Genomic DNA, 22,779 nt, shown 5'->3' on the forward strand with positions numbered 1-22,779 from the left:
TGATCAAAACAGTTTAAAAATATCATTTAAAAAAAAGTTTTTAAAAACGGGTAGGATAGACACACTGTAGTTGGTATTTAAGGAAGGTTTAGCAGAGATCAATGAGGAATAGATTTTGGTTATTATGAATGTTGACTAATATTGCTTATTTAATTAAAAACTTACATTTTATGTACACATGATAGTATAATTCTGTGCCTGTAAACTTTCCTGAAAATATTTTATTTTATATTTTTTTTAATATTTAAAATTCAGAACAACAAGATGAGATAATAAAAAAAGCAGAAAGCAAACAACAATTTTTTTTGGCAGAACTGGAAAATGCTACACATTCTTTGGAAGATACAAAGGTAGGACTTCACAATAGTTTAAGTCCAATAATACTGAATATAAATGAGAAATCCAGGATACAATTTAAATTATGTTATTTCCATTTAGCAGAATCTTAATTATAAAAACATATCACTACATATAAGTTGGAAAAAATATTTTTTTATTCTCTTTAGAATACTTGTAAGAATTTGGAAACTGAGTTGCAAATTACAGTAAAAACATTAGCAGAAGTCACTGAACAAAAGGAATTGATTATAAGAGAATTTGAAGAAACTAGAGTTCTTCATGCATCGGTTACTGATGGGTTCCAGATTGAAGTTTCTAATTTGAAGGAGATGCTATTGAAAGAAGAAAATAGGTAAAATGGTTTGTTGCATACATTTTAAAAAATAGTTGTGACAAAGGAAAAATATCAACATCCCTGTAAATAGGACACAGCTGAATTATCCTTAATAGGCCTGTAGATACAATGCCCACCACCTTTCTACACTTTCTGGCCTTGACTGAATTCATTATCCAGCAGAGCTAGCTGGAAACTCTTTCTCAGCAGGAAAGAAAAGACATCAAAGACAACATGAATAAAGGCTGCTTATATTCTACCCCTCCCCCCCCAAAGGCTGTCTTCTTTTTTTAAAGAAACTATTACAGATCAGTTATCACCCTTACAGGAAACTAGGCCAGCAGTATCAACACTCAGACAACCTTTACTACTTCTGGTGGTAGATAGGCCTTGTAGAAAGGAACTGAACCAATGCAATATTGTGTAACCCAGCCTCAAGCCCTATAACCAGCCCAAAAAGATAGAATTATCAATCGTATCGAAAGCCTCTGAGAGGTTAAGGAAAATAAGGATGGATACACTACCTTCCATCCTGCTTTCACGAGAGTCATTCAGAAGTGTGATTGATGTTGGGTTTTTTCCCCATAATCTGGCCTGAAACCTGACTGAAAAGGGTCCAGATAATATATTTAATATATTAAATCCTGAACTCTGAAGATCTTCAAAAGGTAAATGAGTTATCAGTGATAGGGGGCCCAACAGGACAGGATGGGGGAGAAATAGACAGGAGGGGCATGCTGCAGAGTGCAGTCATTCATAAATGCAAATGGGATGCATTTGCATTTTGCAGGGATGCTGCAATGTTTATAACTTCGGGATCGAGTTGTAAGTATTTTTGGAGGGTCTATTGTAACTTTTAACTATTGCTAAGTGACCTGTCATAACTTGAGAACTACCTGCTCTTTAGATTGTTATATGAAAAGCAGTTTGCTAAATATAGAATTGGAAAGGTCACTTAACCTTTGTATCTCAGCTTTATAGCCATATTTATTTCTGCCATTGAATCAGTTTTCAGTGGTTATATAATGTGTGCTCAAGTTATTCAGTCAGACATAATTCTTTTTTCTTAAACCATTTATTGAACATTTAAAATTATTTTTATAGGCAAAAGGAATTGAGAGATGCCTCAGATGCATTAGTTTTGGAACTCCAAAATAAATCAACTGAACTAGGTATGTTGAAGAACTGAAAACAGAGGTATTGTTCTTCAAAACTATTTAAATTGTAACAATGTTAATTTTGTATATATCATTTATTGTTCATCTTGTATCATGGTGCATTTATTATTCATTAAATCAATTTATATAACCAGCCGTTTCACAAACAAACAACTCTGGGTGACATATAACAGCTAAAAACAATAAATACATTAAAATATTTTTAAAAGTATTAGAAAAACTACATAAAATAGTAGATGAAGTTCAACAGTGGCAAGGTCAACCTCATTTTAGGGTGGAAAAGATTCCACCAGTGAAAGACTACAGCAGAAAAGGCCTGCTTCCTAGAGCTACCTATGGGACAAACTCTGTATCTCTGCTGCATCTGGTAGGACTGGCAGATGAAATAAGGGGAGGCAAACAGATAAACTTCAAGCCACAATGACAGTTGGGAACAGATTTTCTGTTGCTAATAATAGTTGTAAAGTGATACCACTTTGCTTAGTAGCAGTAATCTCTACAATCCTTGTCATTAACCAAGTACCATAGTTATTAGGCAATTTCCTGCCAACTTTTCACAATCAAAAATTGGCAGGAAGTTGTAAGTCTCAGACAGGCAGGTTAGCAGGCAGTTGAGTGGCTGTTGTTGAGTGGAGGAGGATCATGGAGCTGCAGGGATGGTGTAAGAGGTGTGAGGAAGAGTTGGGGAGAGTTAGTGGCTACGTGAGAGATGTGGCATGGGTCAAGGAAAGTGTATAAATGTGTGAGGGGATGCACAAAAGGCATGGTGTAAAGAAGTGTGCCAAGAGGCTTGGGGAGGGTGTGCAACCCTGCTAGCTTCTCCATTGATTTTTGCTGTTTAGCCTTCTTTTTGTTGTTTTCTGAGCATGTTAATGCAGTCATGAAAACATTCATCTGTACATCCCCACCCCAAATTTTAAAGGAAGAATATGAAAAAAATGTAGGAGAATGTACCATTGGATTAAGGATTTTTGAAAGCTCTGACTTATTCTGATTTTCTTGGAAATATCTGACTCTTTAGATTTCTCTTATTGCTTCAGATCTATGTATACATTTGTCCATCTGTCCAGCCAGCCTTTTGTTTTGATCCTGCTGACATTTTGTCTTGGATATACCCAGTTTTTATGTGAGATCCCCAGCACATTATATTTGTCTGAATATGGTCGTTGACCAAAAAGAAACAAATGGTTATACATCTATATAAGAATGAATAAAAATTAAAAAATAATTATGTGTAATTTCATAATTGAAAATATCACATTATATTCTTAATGTTTGATTTAATTGCAGAAATGATGACCAAACTGAAAAATGATAAAGAAAACCAAATTGAAGAATTGAAACCAGTCTTAGTAAGGGATTTCTAATGTTTTTCTATTCTACTAGTTGACATTCTTACAGCTTTCATTTATTGAGGATAATGTCTTAAAACCTTCAATTCAATTTTTTAAAATCACAAACTGTTAAGGGCTGATACTAAAGAGTTCTGTTATGAAATTAGATGCTTAGGCAATTCCTATAGGTAGAAAAGATTATCTAGAAAGAGACTTGCCATCTCCTTTGAATGAAATAAAACATCATGGTGACAATTTCCCACCATTGTGGTAGTTGCTTTTTTTGACAGAGATATTTCAATAATTAAATTAAGCACATGGCTTGCCAGAGCATTTATGGTGTTGGCAGTGCTAAAGCTTCCCCAGCTGGCTTTCCTGGAACACCCTTGGATTGGCAGCAAACAGGGTAAGAAGTGACATATTGCTCCACCTACTTCTGGATATATGATTACCAAAAATCTCAACTCATCAAATGCAGAGTGCTCCACCAATGGGCTATCAAGGCACATCTCTCAGGGCTGTATCCTGCAAAGGCTACTGCAAAGGGAATGTAATATCAGCCTTGATAGAGTAAGAGGTCTTGTTTCAATGTCCAATGTTGCGTGGGTTTAGTGGGTGTTTCTTCAATTTTCCTTTGATGAGCCTATGCATATTAGTTTAGACATTGCTGTTCCTTTAGTTCTTCCAGTAGATTTATTGGAATATTGGTACCATATACATTTTCTGGAAGCATGAAAGTGGAAGTTTGGGGACTTCTGGGTGGTGACGTCACTGTGCTTAGAGCGGGGTAAGGGAGCTCTCCTAACCCCTAACTCTAATTTCTTCGTTTGGGCTCATTTTTGGAGCACTGTTGTTCCTGAAGAGACCAGCAGATCAAAGGGGATACTCTGTAGATGCCGGGGTGATAAGGCAAATCCCCCTGTGGATAGGAGAAACCCCCCTAAACAGACGAAGAAATATCCTACCATTTGGTTAGGACCTGAGCAATGGCGGCCGCATAGAAGGAAGAAACAGAGATAGAAGCAGTTGAAATCGGATGCTTGTTATTATTGCTGACAATCCAAAGAGGAGAGCAATGCGAAACTGGCAGAGAGGGTGAGCTGGAAGAAGAAGCCGGGAGAGAGGCTGTTTTTACAGTTCAATTTTGCCAAAAAGAAGTGGAGCAGAGTCGCTGAGTTAGAAGGGACAGGAAGGGACAGCCGGAAGAACCTAAAGAAGTAAGAATGAAAACCCGACATGGACTTCAGGAGATAAAATTTGCTGAAAAGATTTGGAAGGTTTAAAGAAGAGGCTGCTTAATAGTCGGGTTGGTAAACGGAGTTCCCTTTTTTTTCTGCTCACCAGTCCTTCTGTTGCTGTGTTGAACTTTTAAGTATTTGATATTTATCTGACTAGGAGCTTGGAACAGTGCCAGAGACAATAAATAGAGGTCTGTCTGGAAGGAGGCTTTTGCTTCGTGGATATTAACAGTGACACTAAGGAGAGAGTGACACCTAGTGGACTGTAAATCTGAATCGTGAAGCTGGATGTAAGACAACTATTATTGACATAAACTGATACATACATACATACATACATACATACATACATATATATATATACACACACACACATATAGATACTAATTATTAGAATTGAATACTTGTATAACTGATAAAATTGAGAAACATTTATTGATATAAGATAAGAGTGTGATATATAAATCTATGATATATATTAATCAAATTAATTAAATAGAATACTATATAGGAATGTTTAAGTATTGAAAGGTGATATCAAGGAAGGTTAATTGTTGAATTGTTGAATATTGGATTATACAATTATTTATATCATTGATATTACTGATAAAGTATAATTAAGGTAAAAGGTATAGCCAATCGTGGGCAAGGACAAATAGGGTGTTAAAAATGGCAACCTCAGTAAAATTAGGGAAAAAACCATGCCCAATGTGAGTTCAGCAACACCCCCCTCCTCAAATCAAAGATCAATTGAGAGTGCGTGGGGATTGGAGAAAGGTGAAAAGATGGCAGAATCAGCGGGACCAGCACCAACGATGCAGAATATGCAATCGATGCTCCAGATGATACAGGAGACTTTGGCAAAAAGCCAAGAAAGAATCATGAAGAATTAAAAAATGAAATGGGAGATTTGAAAGGAACCATCAAGGATGTAGATGATAAAATCGAAAAGATACAGAACGCCTTAGTAATCAATGAACAGAAAATTCAATGTATGGAAGAAAAAATACAACATTCAGATCAGAAGATCGGAAAAATTGAAATAGAATATAGACAACTCAATAAAGAATTAGAATTATCAATAATCCGACTTGAAAACGAAAAAGCGGCATTCTACCTAAGATTTCAAAACATACCGGAAGAGAAGGAGGAAGACCTGAAAGAAAAAATATCCTCAAATATTAATATCCTCACTGAATTTCTGCAAAAAAAAGAACAGGAAGTGAGAGGGAACATTGATGAGGTTTACCGGGTGAATACTAACTATGCAAGAAGATACAGACTCCCAAGAGAAGTGCGTGTAAGATTTGCTAAGAAAACTGCCAGAAATGAAGTATACAAAAATACCAGAGAAGAGACAATTATACTACAGGGAAAAGAGCTGACCACGCTTAAACAGATCCCACGGAGAATTCGGGAACAACATAGGCAATACCAATTTTTAACAAATGAGTTAAATAAAAATAGAATAATGTACAGATGGTTGGTACCAGAAGGGGTTCTGGTATCTTGGCAAGGAAAAAGATATAAGATAGAGAATTTAGAAGAAGCACACAAATTCTATGAAGAACACTGCAATAGGGAAGGAGAACAAGGAAGCAAAGAGGAACTAGAATGCAGAGGTCAAGAGGAAGAAACATCAGAAGACAGCGAAAGAAGCAGGAGAGAAGAACAGAGGCAAGAAAGAGAGAGAGCAGAGAAGAAAGACACGAGAGGGAAAAGTCAGATACAAACTAGAAGTAAAAGAAACAATTTCAGCTAAAGTTGGATCAAGAAATAACAATTGTGTCGATAAACTTGAATGGACTGAATGCACCAAAAAAAGAGCCCAGATGTTTAATAAACTTAAGAAATTGAAAGTAGATATAGCCTGTATACAGGAAATGCATATTAAAAGAGAACATAGGAACCTACTGGAAAATTAAAAACTAGGGAAATTATATACAGCATTGGCAGATTTAAAAAAAAGTGGGATAGCAGCCTATATAAAGGAAGAAATAAACTCCAAAGAAGTTTACTCAGATGAAGAAGGCAGAACGCTAATGATTGAATTAGAGACAACAGAAAAACCGATATTATTAATAGTCACATATGCACCGAACCAGAAACAAGAGGAATTTTACAGGAAATTACATAACAAAATAAATGAATTAGAATATGAAAACATTTGCTTAATTGGCGACTATAACGCAATAGTGGATAAAAAAATGGACTATGAAAGCAAAAATAAAAATAAAATAAAAAAATACATTACCCAAATCCTTTTTTGCGATGGCAGGGGAATATAAATTACAGGATATTTGGAGAGAAAGTCACAAAACAAGAAAGCATTTTATTCGAGCCCACATCAATTTCTATCAAGAATCGACATGGTTTGGATCTCATCCGGGCTGTGTAATCAAGTAGACGAAATTGAAATAGAACCAAATGAGTGGGCAGATCATAACCCAATAAAAATAAGATGGAAAGGTCAAAAAAGAAGAAAAAGATGAATGATGAACTCAAGTATTGTAAAAGAAGCAGAATACACTGAAATGCTAGAGAAAGAATTAAAATTGTTCTTTAAAATAAACAAAAAAGAAGACACCTCAATTCAAAATCTATGGGATACCATGAAAGCATACACAAGAGGCCTTATGATTGCCTATATGGCGAGAAAAAGGAGAAAGCAAAAAGAGCAACAAGAAGGCATGCAAAAAGAACTTAGAGAAGCTGAAGAAGAGCTACAGAAAGATCCAAAAAATAAAACTAAAAAGGAAAAAATAGAGGTGATAAAACATAAGATCAATTTAATAACTCAAAAGGAATTAGCACAGAAAATCAAAGCAGTCAGACAGAACTATTTCGAACATGCCAACAAACCAGGACGATGGCTGGCATATAGACTGAAGAACGAAAGAGAAAAAAGGACGATATATCAATTAAAGGATGACGAGGGAAGAATTCACTTCAAAGCAGAAGAAAAGAATATCATTCATAAATACTTCACAAAACTATTCGCACAAGAAAATATGGAGGAAATCAAAATAAAACAATATTTAAATTTAGAAAAGATAACACCAATCTCAAAAGAACAAAGGGAGGCGATAAATAGACCCATAACGTTAGCTGAAGTGGAATCAGCCCTGAAAAATCAGAAAAATAATAAAACCCCAGGACCAGATGTAATACCGGTGGAACTTTACAAATATAACAAAATAATATTGGAAGAGTTAGGAGTGGAAATATTTAATGAGGTTTTAGGAAAAGCCAAGATACCTGAATCATGGACTGAAGCAATAATATCCCTAATCCCCAAAGAGGAAACCGATCTACAAGAAATACAGACCAATCTCATTATTAAACTCCGATTACAAAATATTTGCAGCAATTATGTCAGAAAGAATTAAACAGGTGTTAAATGAACAAATACACCCAGACCAAAATAGTTTTTTACCCCACAGACACATGAAAAATAATACGAGAGTTATTCTAGACATAATAGAGTACTATGAGGCCGATCCAGAAAAGCAAATGGTACTGGTTTTCCTTGATGCACAAAAAGCATTCGATAACATAATTTGGAAATTTATAACAATACTATTGGATGAGATGAAATTCTGAGAAAAATTTACAAAAATGATAGAAAGATTTTATAACATTCAGACAGCCAAAGTTCTGATGAATGGAGATCTAACAGAAAAGATTGAAATAAAAAAAGGAGTCAGACAGGGATGCCCCCTCTCTCCTCTGCTATTTATATTGACTTTGGAAATTTTACTAAATGAAATTTGGAATGACCAGGGAATAAAAAGTCTAAGACTCAAAAATGAAGAATATAAGGTCCAAGTCTATGCCAACGACTTAGTATTTGCTTTAGAGGACCCATTAGAATCTAGTTTGAAATTAATTCAAAAATTAGTAGAATAGGGCGAAGTGGCAGGACTAAAGATCAATAAAGACAAAACAAAAATGATAACTAAGAATATGACAAAAAGCAAGAAGAGGAACTGGAAGCAGAAACCGGATTGCAGTTAATTAAGAAAGTAAAATATTTGGGGATCTGGCTGTCAGCAAAATGTTCCACAATCAAAGAGGATAATTACAATAAATTAGTGATTCAAATAAAGAAAGATTTAGAAAATTGGAAGAACATTCAGTTATCACTTATGGGACGTATAGCAACAATTAAAATGAATATCTTACCAAGAATATTCTTCTTGTTGCAAACCGCTCCTATTAATTTAGGTAAAAAATTCTTTCAAGAATTAAAGAAATTAACCACTAGATTCATTTGGCAGGGACGAAAACCGAGGATTAAATTATAGTCAATGCAAGACAACAAGGAGAGGGGAGGCTTAGCACAACCAAATTGTGATTTATATGCAACTGTAGTAACAATGACAATGGTGAAGGACTGGATAGAGTTAAAGAATAAAAGAATTCTGATCTTAGAAGGCCTGAACTGCAGGCAGGCTGGCATACTTTCTTATGGGATGACAAACATAAAACGCACAAATACTTTCAAAATCATTTAATTAGAAGAACCTTACTGCAAAAAATGGCTCAAAATCAAAAAAATCCACTATGTGAAAATCCCAAATTGGCTATCACCAACAGAAAGGAGGACACGCCCAAATTTTACAGATTGGAACAAAATTCTAAGATACGGAGACTTAATTGACAGACAGGGAAACTTAAAAACAATTGAAGAATTGGCAGATCAAAATATGAAAGTTGATTGGCTAATTTACCTCCAAATTAAAACTAAATGCAATAAAGATACTAAAATATATGGCATTGAAACAGAACCACACGAATTGGATAAAATTATTCAAAGTCCGGACAGAAAGATGATAGGGAAAATATACAAATTCCTCCTGAAGTATCAAATGGAAGAGGAAATTCTGAAAGAACAAATGATAAAATGGGCACAGAACTTTGGCTATAACATTGAACTAGACAAATGGGAAAAATTTTGGGGAATAAATTTAAGAATGACACTATCAGTCTCATACAAGGAAAACCAGTACAAAATGCTTTATAGATGGCATCTGGCACCATCAAGGTTGGCCAAAATTTCAACAAATACCTCACCAAATTGCTGGAAATGTGATTCGGTACATGGCACATATTATCATTTATGGTGGACCTGTGAAGAGGCAAAAAAATTCTGGAAAAGGATCAAAAATTGGCTGGAAGCAATAACAAGGGTTAAATTAGATTGGAAACCTGAAGTCTTTCTATTAGGAATTATGTCGGTGAAATACAAAACAGAAATACAATATCTAATACTACATATACTTAAAGCAGGATCGCTTTCGTCCAGAAGTGGAAAAACAAACTAACCCCAAATGAAGATGAAATAATAAGAAAAATTATGGACTGTGCCAAAATGGATAAATTAACAAAAGAACTATAGGGAAAGGAAGAATCAGAATTCTACCAGATATGGGATAATTGCTATAGATGGATGGAGCAAAGAAATAAAAAAGCAATGAAAGAATAGAATAACACTCAAAAATAATAGTTATGAGTAAAACAAGGGGGTCATGATTGGTGAAATCAAATCAGGACGATAGCTGGCATGTAGACTGTAAAATGCTAGAGAAAAAAGGAAATGATATGAAACAAAAATGGGTTCGTGGAAATACCATCCCCAAGAAAACATAAACTGGGATTTGAAAGAGACACCTATAACAATAGAAAAAGAAAGGAAGGGAAGAAGGAAGGAAAGGAGGGGAGGAAGGAAGTAGAGAATGGAGGGACGAAGGAATGGAAAGAAGTGGAGGGTGGAAGAAAGAGAAAGAGAAGGAGAGATAGGAGAGGAAGAAGAAGTGTGGAGGAGAGGTAGGGGAAGAAGAAAGAGGTAAGGAGAGGTGGGTGGAAGGGAGAGAAAAAGAAGAAGAGGAGGGAGGAAGAGAAAGAAAGAGAAGGAGAGAGGGCAGGAAGGAGAAGAAAGAGGGTAGGAGTAGGGGAGAGGTAAGGGAAGGAAGAAGGGGATGGAGAGGAGGAAGGAAGGAAGTAGAGAAGGAAGGGAGGGAGAAAAGAAAAGAAAGAGAAAATAAGGTGGTGTCATAACAGGTGCGAAGGATGGTAAACAAAGCATTCCGAATTATACCTTATAACCTTTTAAATGGAATAATAATAATATATATTATTTTTATTAAAATTATTTATTATTATTATTATATTATTTTTCTTTGAATAATTTCAGAGAAAAAGAATAACTGTGAATGTATACCTATAACTGTATGTAAGAGAATAAATGACAGTAAAAATATAAAGCACAATATAGGTAAATAATATTTTGTCATAAGTAGCTAAGTATAAATAAATAAAGAATTGTACATAAAAATGGATAACGAACAAGGAGATTATGAACGCAAGATAGAAATGTATAGAACCGAAAACACTAACTGCAAAGAAACCGATTCGGAACTGCTGTATGATATATGATGGAACTTATTGTTCCTATGTTGTTTTTAAGTTATGTGTTTGTTTCTGTTGATGTGCTTATGTGTTTAAAATAAAAATTTATATATAAAAAAAAGAAAGTGGAAGTTTGGGAGTCAGTCTCAGAGCATTCATATTCTAGTTTCCTGGAGAGCCTTAAGTTAAAGCAAGAAAAGATCAAAGACCACCAGATTTGTTTTTGATTCAGTTTCCTGGAAATCTGAAAATTTTCAAGGTTCTAGTGATAAGTACAGTGGTCTCTTTTACCAGATGTCTTCAGGCTTCAAAGGCAGCTTTAATTACTAGCAGTTCCTTGTACCAGATGGTATAGTTTTTTCCTAAGTTGTATTACTTTTGAGAACAATACCTACAGTGGAGTAGACTGTAGAAGGGTCAGTTGGTCTGGAGCTATAACTCTCAAGGATACATTAATCCATACAACAGAAGATCTTGCTGGATCTGGGTAATGAAGGATGGCTGAGAAGCAAATGCAGGCATTTATGGTTTTGGGGGGTTGTTTCAAGATTATTGGATTAGCAGAAAATAATAAATTGCTTTCCTTTATTTCAGTTCTTTTGACCATACATTTCAATAACATTTTCCTCCTCAATATTTCCAACATTCCAGTCTCCACTACAAGCATGCTTGCACATTCTGTCAGTTTCAGTTTGGCCATAAATTCATCAACCTCTTCTGCATCCATAATTGGAGCATAAACTTTGAATATCATCATATTGAAGGGTTATCCATGAAGTCTAACTAATATTGTTCAGTCACTGTTTGTATTATAGCTAACTAGTGTTCTTGCTTTCCTCTTCATAATTATAAAAGTAAGGCCATTTCTTCTTCTTCTTTTTTTTTGATATCCTGGGTATAAAAAGATAAAACAGACCAACCTACCAAAAACATAACTTTAAAAGACAGACTAAGAATACAAATTAAAAATATGCAAGAAAATGGTAAGAGATCACATGTCCATTCTAGACTAGTTCAAATCACAGGGACCTGACATATTCGATTCCAGATTTCTGAAGGAGCTGGCAGATGTGATCTTGGGATCATTAAACTATATCTTTCAAAGATCCTGGAGCATCGGGGAACTACCAGAGGACTGGAAAAGAGCTGATGTGGTTTCATCTTCAAAAAAAGGGGAAAAACAGATCTAGGAAACTACAGACCAATCAGCCTGACATCAATACCTGGGAAGACCCTGGAAAAGATAAGCAACAGATGTTCAAACACTAGAAACAAGCAAAGTGATAACAAGAACCAAACACAGGCTTGTCAAAAACAGATCATGCCAAACAAATCTCATTTCATTCTTTGATAAAGTAACTAAATTATGGGACCAGCAAAATGCAGTGGACATAGTATATTTGGATTTCAGTAAGGCAGTTGACAAAGTAGCCCACCACTGACTTCTTGATAAGCTAAAGAAGCTAAGCTAAAAAAATGTGGGATAAACACATCACCACGAACTGGCTGACAAACTGCACTCAACATTTAGTCCTTAATGGAACTACATCTACATGGAGGGAAGTATGCAGCAGAGCACTGCAAGGTTTCATTTAAGGCCCAGTACTCTTCAACATCTTCATAAACGATTTAGATGAGGCAGTAGAAAGGGAACTTGTCAAATTGGCAGATGACACTAAACACAAACAAGTTTTGTAGCCCTAGTGGACAATCACTTAAATATGAGCCAGCAGCATGCGGCAACAGCCAAAAAAGCCAATGCAATCCTAGGTTGCATTAACAGAGGGATAGAATCAAGAACATATGAAGTATTTGTACTACTTTATAAAGCCCTAGTAAGACCACACTGAGAATACTGCATTTAGTTTTGATCATATTATAAAAAAGATGTTGAGACTCTGGAAACAGTGCAGAAAAGAGCAACAAAGATGATTAGGGGTCTGGAGGCTAAAACAAGAAGAATGGTTGCAGGAATTGGGTACGTCTACTCCAGTGATATTGGATAACCATTTGTCTGAAATGATATAGGATTTCTGTCTAAGCGGGGTTGGACTAGAAGACCTCCAGGGTTCTTTCCAACAGTGCTATTCTATTCTATTGAAAAGGACTGCGGTGACATGATGATAGTGTTCCAATATTTGAGGGGCTGCCACAAAGAAGAGTGGGCCAACCTATTTTCCAAAGCACCAGAAGGCAAGACAATGGATGGAAACTAATCAAGGAGAGGAGCAACCTGGAACTAAGAAATTACCTAACATTGAGAACAATTAACCAGTGGAATAGCTTGCTTTCAGAAGTTGTGGGTGCTCCACCACTGGAGGCTTTTATAAAGAGACAGGACAGCCACTTGTCTGGAATGTATAGGGTCTCCAGCTTGAGCAGTGGATTGGACTAGAAACCTCCAAGGTCCCTTCCAACTCTGTTATTCTGTTACTCAAGGTCGGTGCACGTCTCTGCCAAATCAGCCTTGAGTCCTTGTTTTGCAGAAAGAGGCCCAGGAGGAATCCTCCCTAAACTTAACAGGATATGTCTGACAGTTATGCAGAATGTGTTTTAATCTGGCAAGATTTCTGCCTCTGCAAACAGCAATAAAGTAATTATGCTGAATAGTTTATTGTGCTGCTTTTGGTTACTTGCACCTGACACATACTTGAGAGGGACGACTTACAATGTCAGTATAAAGAAATAGAATGGTTGTCACAGTAATAAAATGAAACTTTATTCATTTTGTGCCAATTTTTAATTTATTTTCTTTTTTGAATAGCTTCAAGTCCAAGAATCTTTACATGGAAAACAAATTCTTGAGAAGACCATTGAGAAATTACAAGAAAGAGAAAGAGAATTAAAGGACACTCTTCAGACAAGAGAGGTATTGTAAGTTCTGATATATTTTGATATTTACATATAGTATAATTATTACAAAAATATAGCTTAAAATATCTTCCTGTTTAAAATAATCATATACTTGGCCCTCCATCAACCTCTTGAATAGCATCAAATTGAAGCTGCATGCATTTCTCTCTTTATGACTATCTGTATCTACTCAGTGGGTACTTCTTTATTATTTTTATCTAACAGCTATATGTCATTGTCAGATTTTTTAAAATGGCAAGGTTTGCAGGATTTTTAATGTACAATTCTTCCATATATGATCAATAATTGTTTTTACTGTTCATAAAAATATGTCAGACAGAAAAAAATACTGCACAATTTCATATAAGAACCTGGAAGCAGCTAGTGACACACATATCATCTCCAGAGGTTTAATAGCTAAATTAATTGCAGACAGGCCACCATTTAGGGTTTTATTAGGAAATACAAAATACCTATGTTCAGGCAGTCCTTGCTTAATGACTATCCTGCCAGTGACCATCTGAGATTATAACAGTGATGAAAAAGTAATTTTATGACCAGTTCCCATAATTACAACCATTGCAGTGACCCCATAGTCATGAGGTCAATATTTGGATACTTCACAATTGACAGATATTTAAGACCATTACAGTGTCCCCCCGTCACATGATCCCAATTTGTGCACTTCATACAAGCTTCTAACAAGCATAGTAAATGGAGAAGGCGGAAGTAAAATCACAAATCACAATAACACGATATCTCACTTAACAACTGCAAGTGAATCACTTAACCACAGTAGAATAAAGTAATTCTAAAGTAATAAAGTAAAGCCCATTGCAGTCACATGATGTATTGCTTAATTACTATGTCACCTAGCCAGGAAATTGTGGTTGCTAAATGAGGACTGCCTGTAAGTGGCTATTTGTGGCAGTTTAAAGACTTCTTTCATTTATGTTTGTAATACAACCAGTTAGAACACATAGAACACACAGATCATAATTTTAATTATAAGTCATTGTGGTTGTAAGTTGAGGCACCATGTGATCAAACTTGATTTTACCTCAGGTTTTATGATGTTAGCAGTTGCTAAGTGAACCACATGGTTGTTAAATGAACCACGTGGTCATAAAGGAAAATACATTTTAACCAATGGTTTTTTTTTAACCAATAAAAGCCCAAAAAGTTATTTTATTTACTATGCTAATGATTTACAGTAATTTTATTGTAAATGGTATGTCGTAAAATCACATTCATGCATTAATTGTTACCTGCAGAAAGAAATACGTGATTTGGAAATGCAATTGTCTGATGAATTCGAAAATAAACAAAATTGCTTTCAACAACTTGCAACACTGAAAGCAGAGCTTGAAAAAGAAATGTATGTACTTACATTAATATACGGTTAGCATGCTATTAGTTATGAAAGGCTTTTATAATTGGTTTACTTTTAATATATAAAGGACATGCAGGGTATAAGGTAAAGATAAAGGTTTCCCCTGTTATATTACAATTAACATTATGATACAATACAATACAATACAATACGGTTTCCCCTATCAGTCTTGTCTGAATCTAGGGGGTGATGCGCATCTCTATTTCTTAGCTAAGGAAGCCAGCATTGTCTGAAGACATTTCAATGGTCATGTGGCCAGCATGACTATATGCCAAGGCACACAGAATGCTGCTTTCTGTCTAAATTGGTATCTATTTATCTACTTGCATTTGCACACTTTCAAACTGCTGGATGGACAGGAGAAAATAACGGGAGTCCTCCATATTTAGATGGCAATGCACCATACCAAAGTGCTCCTACCATACACTGATGGGGATCCTGGAAAAGTTGGTCAAACACAGCCTAATTCATTTATTGAACAATTTAGTATAACAACTCATAAAATAGTCAAACCTGGCTTGTATCAAAGTGGAAGCCACTTAGTTAATTGCAGAAATTGCCCTTTTATAAATGTCCAGATTTTTCAATCTCAGATAGATGCAATATTTAATTTGTTTTTGTAAAATGACTATTTAAGGTTTTAAAATTTCAGAAGAGCCCTAAACCCTAACAAGATTTATGCCCTTCCAAAGCTGCTGTTGAAGGGAAATTGTGGATTTCCTATTTAAGAAAGACTTTGTCCCTGTAGTGAAGGAGTTCCTGGAATATTAATTCACATTTTTTAACATTGTCCTTATTATAAATGTGCTTAGTTGCAGCTTAGCTTCTTCTCTAGATATATTTTAAGATCAACTAGATCAATTCTACTTAGAATTGCTACTGTTTGATTTGTGATTTCATTTCACTGAACATGTCTAAGGTTGATTTTTGTTTTTTGTGATTTGTAAAGCATGTCATACATTGAAAACATCAGTTTTACAGTGTTTTTATTTGCAGTCTTAGAATGTGTATGCTTTTTGTTTCTAAACTGGTCAGTGACCATAATAAAATTTACTACTATTATTATTCATACAATTTAAAAACAGCATTATTTGATTAATAATTTATTTCAGTACATATAATACACATGTACTAAGACCACATTTATATGTACCATACTATATGTATATGTACATATAGATGTGGTCTTAGTATGAAACCTGTCAATTTATAAAAAAAAGTATTTATAGTGGTTTTTATGCTAAGAGCCATTAAATTGCTAATGGAATCAAAGTTCCTTAGCTGGTCTTATATTAACATTAGGTCTGCTTGGTACATCTTGTCACATAATGTTATAGAGTAGTTTAAAAAATATATGAAAATATAAATAATTGTTTCTGTTATTATTTTCACAGTCTAAAGAATAAAGAGCTAAATATGGAGTGGAACAACATTTTATTTGAGAAAGAACAAATTATAACAGAGAAAAAGATGGTAGATGATGAACTTCAAAAATGTAAAGATAATATTAAGGCAAGTTCCTGACTATATTTTTAAAACTAAACCGTCTACGTATAGATTGTTTTTGTGCCAGTAATTATTTTTAATTTCAAAATTAAATTATAATTGTGTGCTTCCAGTGCATCTTACTATGCATTCACAGTTTTCTAAATATGCATAAGAATGAAACTTAAATGACTTAAAAAAAGGCTGAAAGCGACTCTGAGTGAACTTTCTATTTCTTTTTCTTCTATTCACTCAATTCTTGGAGACTGCCTGGACAAGTCCGTACAGTTTTCTTGCAAGGTTTTTCAGAAGTGGTTTCATTGCTTACTTCCTAGGGCTGAAAGAAAGTAATTGGTTCAAGGCAAGAATAAAACTCATGGTTTCCCAGGTTTTAGTCTGATGCTTTAATCACTACATGAAACTGGATCATGAAAGTTCTATAAGTGACCATTTAATATTTATAGTATATATACTTAATTTATACCAGTTTTGCATTTTCTACATTCAGTTGCTTGTCTTTTTGTTCAGAATGTTAAAAATACAGATGAAGAAATCAAAAATCAGATAGACATTTTAAAACAAGCTAACCTACTATTAAGGTAAGGTAAGGAAAGGTTACAGTGGTATGTTCACTAAAATTTACATTTCAAGTTATTACATGAAGTTGTTCTTTATGCAATATGGTTCTTTCTAACTCTAGTTTTACCAGATTATCAGACAAAAAGAACATTGGATGCTTTATCATTCCTTTGCCAAAAGCTGTTCCAGGACTTTAGTTGGAGTATTGGACCAAATGTTACTTTCCTAAATATTGTATTTTATTTGATTAACCACTTAAATCAAAATGTTTTTTTCTCTGTTTACAGCTTATTTGGAATTAAATATGTCCTGGTGAATGTTCGCTCCTTGTAACTCTAATTTTCATTAGGCTAGATCTTCACAATTTGAATATAGCAATGCATCTTTTTGGCATATATCCTAAACAGTTCACTGGCATCTCTAATAGACAAAAGTAGTTGTTGACTTCAAACATGCAATAGATAAGGGGGCAGGTTACAAAATGTAGTTATTCTATACATATATGTGCAAGCATGCTTACACAGTAGATTATAATCTAATATTATTGGAATATGAAGATTTCAATTTCTACATGAATTTAGCAGTGTCTTTATTATAAATATTTTATAGGTGCATGGAAGTAATTGGATTTATTAATTTTTGTTCTATAGCAATGAATTAGAGGAAGTAACGGAGAAACTAAAACAGAAGGAAGAAGAAGCAAAAAACAAAGTTGATGAAAATGAAGAAAATGTATCAATTCACACTGATTAACATAGAAATATTAATATATGCAAGTTATGATAAAAAGCAGCATGTAATATGTGATGTTTTACAAAGAATGAATGTTTGTCTAAAGATATGAAAATAGCTATGCAGAAAAGCTAGCCTCTAGTCCCAAGTCCCTTTTTTATATTGATGTGAATTGGAAATATATCATGAAAATTGTAAAAATAAGGTGGTGTAGAGGGAATGGGATATTAAAAAATATACGTGGAAAACATGTAGTAATCGGGTCAAAACTGTATAAGTGATGTAAGAATATGGTCTGAGTACAAAGATTAATGATCAGTACAACAAAATCCCTTTGAAATGATTGGTTCTACATTCAGTTATGTTTGGTGCAGCTTCTGAGAAACAGCATAGAGAATTAACATATTTTGAATTTGATATGTATGTATGTATGTACGTATGTATGCATGCGTGCATGCATGTTTGTTTAATTCAGAAGGGTTTATTACAAATGTGGAGCTTTGATCACACTTTATTTTAAAAAAGCATCATAGTTTAGAGACTACCAAAAACATTATTACTTAAGGTTTCATGAAACAAATGGAAAGCAAATGTTTATGTAACAATTAATGTATTAGTCCCTCAAATGCCATCATAAAATGAAACAAGAAATACCTCCCTATGTTACATTTTTTCTTAGTTTTAAAATATAATTTAATGAAATTAGTAATGAATTTTATAATATATTTGTCATTATTTATAATATATTTCTAGGTTAGAAATATTGAAAATGAAATTTCAAAAAAGGAAAAACAACTGAAAACATTAGAAAACAAGGTATAAAAATGTAAAAATATATCTATCAGGTTTTGATATTTATCCATTTTTTGAATTGCTTCAGGATTCAGAAACAATCTTTCGATCAAATAGAAATGTATTGTTAATTCTAATCACTGAAAATGTTTATTGCAACTTTTGTTTTTCTATGCATTTAATACTTGTAATCAAAAGTAACAAATGAATATGCATCTGTAACTCATACATCCTCCATTATTTCGGATAAGTATTTGTGCAGATTTTTAAATTGCACTTAATCTCAATAAATGGTTTGGTTTTTATACTGAAGATAAAACAATTTTCAGAGTTGCAGTCATAGCAAGTTTTGAATAAGCCATAATCAGAAGAAATCTTTCAAATCAGCTATTCAGATAATAGGATTTTGTCTAGGATAATTATGTGATATATTATTACTGTTTGAAATATGTGTTATTATGCTATTTAGGTTAATAGTTTAAAGAAGCAGATTGAAATGAAAATCAAAAATATTGAAGCACTACAACAAGAAGTAAGTACTCATATATTTCATGAATAAAACATAGCATATACGGTATCTATTAAAATTTTCATTCAAATTTGTCCTATTAAATTGTCAGTGGAGTATGGTAATTCAAAATATTACCGCAGTTCACATAGACAGCTTAAAGTTCACTGTATAAATTCTGGCTTTATATGGAACTGGTCACTAAAAAGTCCCCTTCGCCTTTTAGAAACAAAATAGAAGTGGGAATAAAGTAGACTGATATTTGTATTACATATGTGTAAAATGTGTGCTATATTTGCGTCCAGTAATGCTTTTTTTCTCCTGTGCGCTGCTTGGAGAGTCCAAGCATGGGTTAAATTCAGTCTATCTGCCCAAGAACTGAGTTGAATTTTCTTTAGACACACCTCCTCTTCCTCATTGAGGTCCAGTTTAAAAACTCAGTCCAGCCCATTAAGGACATTTTTTGAGGAGCTCCTCAGTTCTTGAACAGATAGACTGGGACTCTCCAAACAGTTAGCACAGAATTTATTATTTTTGTCTAGTATTTTTGTCTGGTATTTACTCAGTTTAGTTAGGATTAGGAAAAATATTTTATTATCAGCGTTTTGCATTCGGCTTGGATGGGCTGTTGGGGCTTGAGCTGTTGCTGCTCACACGCAGTGAAAGCAATAAAAGGGGGTGCTTGTCCAGCAGCTGCTAGTGAGCACGGGGGAGATAGGGGTCTTCCTTTCTTCCCCCCGGCTGTCAGAGGACAGTGAGAGGGTCAGACACCTCGCAGAGGGTCCGGTTGTACCCACAGCTCCTCTCTTCTCCCAACCCGCGCGGCAGCCATTTTGGAACAGCGCTTCACACACTTTTTTGCCGGAAGCTCAATAACCTTGCTGCGCTGCCCTTCTAAAGCAGCAGATCACCACTGGGGAGCATTTACCTTTGTTCGGGACGCTGACAAGGTCTACCTCCCCCAGAAACACGCAGAGGGCGACTTTGGAGTTGTTGGCCATCCAGGTCATGCTCCAGCTCAGAGAGTGGATCTGCAGGTGCAGCGGAGCTTGCTGGCTTGTGCCGGTATCTTTCTGTTACTCCAAGGTTACTTCACACCATCTTCGGCTACAAGCTTCCAGAGGAGTCCACTTCAGCAGGATTCGTGAGAAGACAAGATGGCGGATGAAGGTTTGAGGGCTGAGGAGGAGCAGGCAGAAACCCCACCTAAGAGGGGGCAGGGCAGGAAGGGCACCAAAGTGAAGGATATCCAGGGCTCTAAAGAAACCAAGAATTCATCTATGGAGTTTGCTAGGAGGCAAAAGGCCTTGTAAAATACCTTTGAGAGGGCACAAAGGAAATCGAGATCCCCTGAGCAGCAGGCCCAGCAACCCAGTGCCTCACTTGAGATGCCCGGGAAAATTGACCATCTTCCATCCCAAAGGGACCCATCTCCTTCACTGGTAGATGATGGGTCACAAAATCTTTTTCCAGATGCCTCCTTGGACTACCAGGATTCCCCAGGTTCCTCCATGAGGGGGGAACAGGAGCCCTTTGATTGCGCCATTCCCTGGGCCTTCTAGAGCCTGGGCCTTCTAGTGCCAAGGGCAGGCTTGCACCAAATAGAGCCAAGCCTGTGGAGGATCAGGGCCAAGCCTTGTCAGTGGAAATGAAAGGAAGTAATTGCCCAAGCCATAGCTCAGGGCATTGCCAAAGGGATTCACCAAAAGGAACCTTGCTCTGGCAGGCCACCTCAATCCCGTCCAACTCAGGCTTCTTAGGGTGGGGATCTCATCCCAGCACCCAAGTCTCCCGGCACATCCATAGCAATGGAGGAATCTGTTTGGGAGGAGGAAGCCACGGGGGACCTGGAACTATCGGAGGAGGAAGACCTTCCTCCTGATAAGCCTGCCTTTGCAGGACTTTTTAAGCCTTCTCTTTTCAAGTCCATTTTGCATAAGTCTAGAGCCTCCACTCAGTTGAGTTCCCCCTCTCAAGGGGCACCAGCACCCTTCAATTCTCAGGAGGCCTCTTTAAGGAAAATGCTGCAGCTCAGGATCTGGTTCCGGTTCCAGAGCTGTTTATGAATGTGGTTCAGCGCCAGTGGGCGCAACCTGGCTGGCTCCAATCCCAGTGGGGGACATAAAAAACTTCCCTTGGTAGATGCCCCCATAGTCTCCTTGACCTCCAATTCTGTCTTACCTGCAGACCTTTTTGAGGGTCTCAAAGCAGAGGACAAGAAAGCGGAAAAGACCTGTCATAAGATACACCAGACAGTTGCCTGGGTCATTATGGCCTCTACTTCGGCGTCCTTCTTTACCAGGGCCTCTCTGCTCTGATTACGCCAGTTGAGATCCAACCCCCCCGCTGAGGTTTTCAGGTGGTGCAAGGATCTGAACAAGATCATAGCAGCCGTGGAATATTTGGCGGATGCATCCCTAAATGCAGCCAAATTTGTCTCCAAATCCTCGCATCCAATGTGACTTCTTGCCAGCTACTCTGGTTACCCCACTGGCAGGCAGCTATGAAGTCCAAATGGAAGCTGGCCTCAGCCCCATTTAAGGGAGGGCAACTCTTTGGAGAATCCCTAGATAAAGTTCTGACTGAGACGAAGGACAAACGTAAGGTCCTCCTGTCCACTCATAGGAAGTCTGATCGGAAGGGTTCCAATTTATTTTGGAAGCAGCCCTTTCAGGTGCAAGATCCCCCTCCTACCACTCCTTCCTACCAGAGACCCTATCCTCAAACAAGTGACCAAGCCCAGGACAGGTCGTCCTTTAGAAACAAGGGGAGGCAGCCGCAGGCATTCCGTCGGCCCTTTCAAGGAGGGTCAAACAATCGCCCCTTCGAATAGAACAAGAGACCACCGATGCGTCCCTCCTATTGGCAGATGTCTAAAGCTGTATGCTGACTAATGGGTGCAAATAACCACAGACGTGTGGGTCCTCAACATAGTCAGTCTAACTGATGTTAGACATCCTGTCCTTCCCCCCGCAGACCTTTGTCTGCTGCCCAGTTCCTTCCTCCCCCCTCAAGAAAGGGCTCATGCAGACAGAAATCCACCTCTACTAGACATAAGAGCCATAGCGCCCCTACCTGTAGAGCAGGAAAATAAGGGATTCTATTCCATTCTGTTTCTGGTCCCAAAGAGCTCAGGGGAGGTGGGAGGTGGAGAGCCATTTTGGATCTGAAAAATCTAAATCTGCATCTGGCCTACAAACACTTCAAGATACAATCCCTCCAGACGCTCCTTGGTTGTATCAGATAGGAAGACCTGCTGACCTCTATAGACTTAAAAGAAGCATACCTGCACCTACCTACCCATCCACCGGTTGCACAGAAGGTTACTGAGGTTCCATTACAATGGGAAGCATTACCAATACAAGGCTTTCGGCCACATCCAGGACCTTCACAAAGCTTCTGGCAGCAGTGGCGGCTCACCTCTGCACCCATCCAATACGACTCCAGTGTTACCTAGAAGACATAACTCATTCAGTCGTTATCCACCTCCCAAGCTCTCCGAGATGTCCAGATCACTATGCACACTTTGCAACAGCACAGGTTCTCGGTGAACCAGAAGAAGAGCCACCTAACACTGACCATCAGGATCCAGCACATCGGCAC

At 36.4% G+C, this 22,779-nt stretch overlaps 2 protein-coding genes across 2 annotated transcripts in view; both read left to right on the plus strand.

The window, feature by feature from the left end:
- The window catches only part of LOC106539284 (synaptonemal complex protein 1), a 42,695-nt gene extending 28,983 nt beyond the window's left edge, over positions 1-13,712 (plus strand). The window contains exons 13-17 of the mRNA XM_087720854.1: positions 256-350; positions 507-691; positions 1,778-1,845; positions 3,142-3,203; positions 13,599-13,712. Of these exons, the coding sequence (XP_087576980.1) occupies positions 256-350; positions 507-691; positions 1,778-1,845; positions 3,142-3,203; positions 13,599-13,712 (524 nt within the window). The remainder of the gene's footprint in view (positions 1-255; positions 351-506; positions 692-1,777; positions 1,846-3,141; positions 3,204-13,598) is intronic.
- LOC148044682 (synaptonemal complex protein 1-like) overlaps positions 13,599-22,779 on the plus strand; it is a 31,066-nt gene continuing 21,885 nt past the window's right edge. The window contains exons 1-7 of the mRNA XM_087720183.1: positions 13,599-13,708; positions 14,962-15,065; positions 16,475-16,592; positions 17,094-17,164; positions 17,795-17,876; positions 18,630-18,692; positions 19,138-19,200. Of these exons, the coding sequence (XP_087576309.1) occupies positions 14,983-15,065; positions 16,475-16,592; positions 17,094-17,164; positions 17,795-17,876; positions 18,630-18,692; positions 19,138-19,200 (480 nt within the window). The 5' untranslated portion in view covers positions 13,599-13,708; positions 14,962-14,982. The remainder of the gene's footprint in view (positions 13,709-14,961; positions 15,066-16,474; positions 16,593-17,093; positions 17,165-17,794; positions 17,877-18,629; positions 18,693-19,137; positions 19,201-22,779) is intronic.

The sequence above is a fragment of the Thamnophis sirtalis genome, unplaced genomic scaffold (genome assembly GCF_051295495.1).
Source record: "Thamnophis sirtalis isolate CommonGarterSnake01/CBP01778 unplaced genomic scaffold, rThaSir2_p1.2 scaffold_7, whole genome shotgun sequence".
Taxonomy (NCBI): domain Eukaryota; kingdom Metazoa; phylum Chordata; class Lepidosauria; order Squamata; family Natricidae; genus Thamnophis; species Thamnophis sirtalis.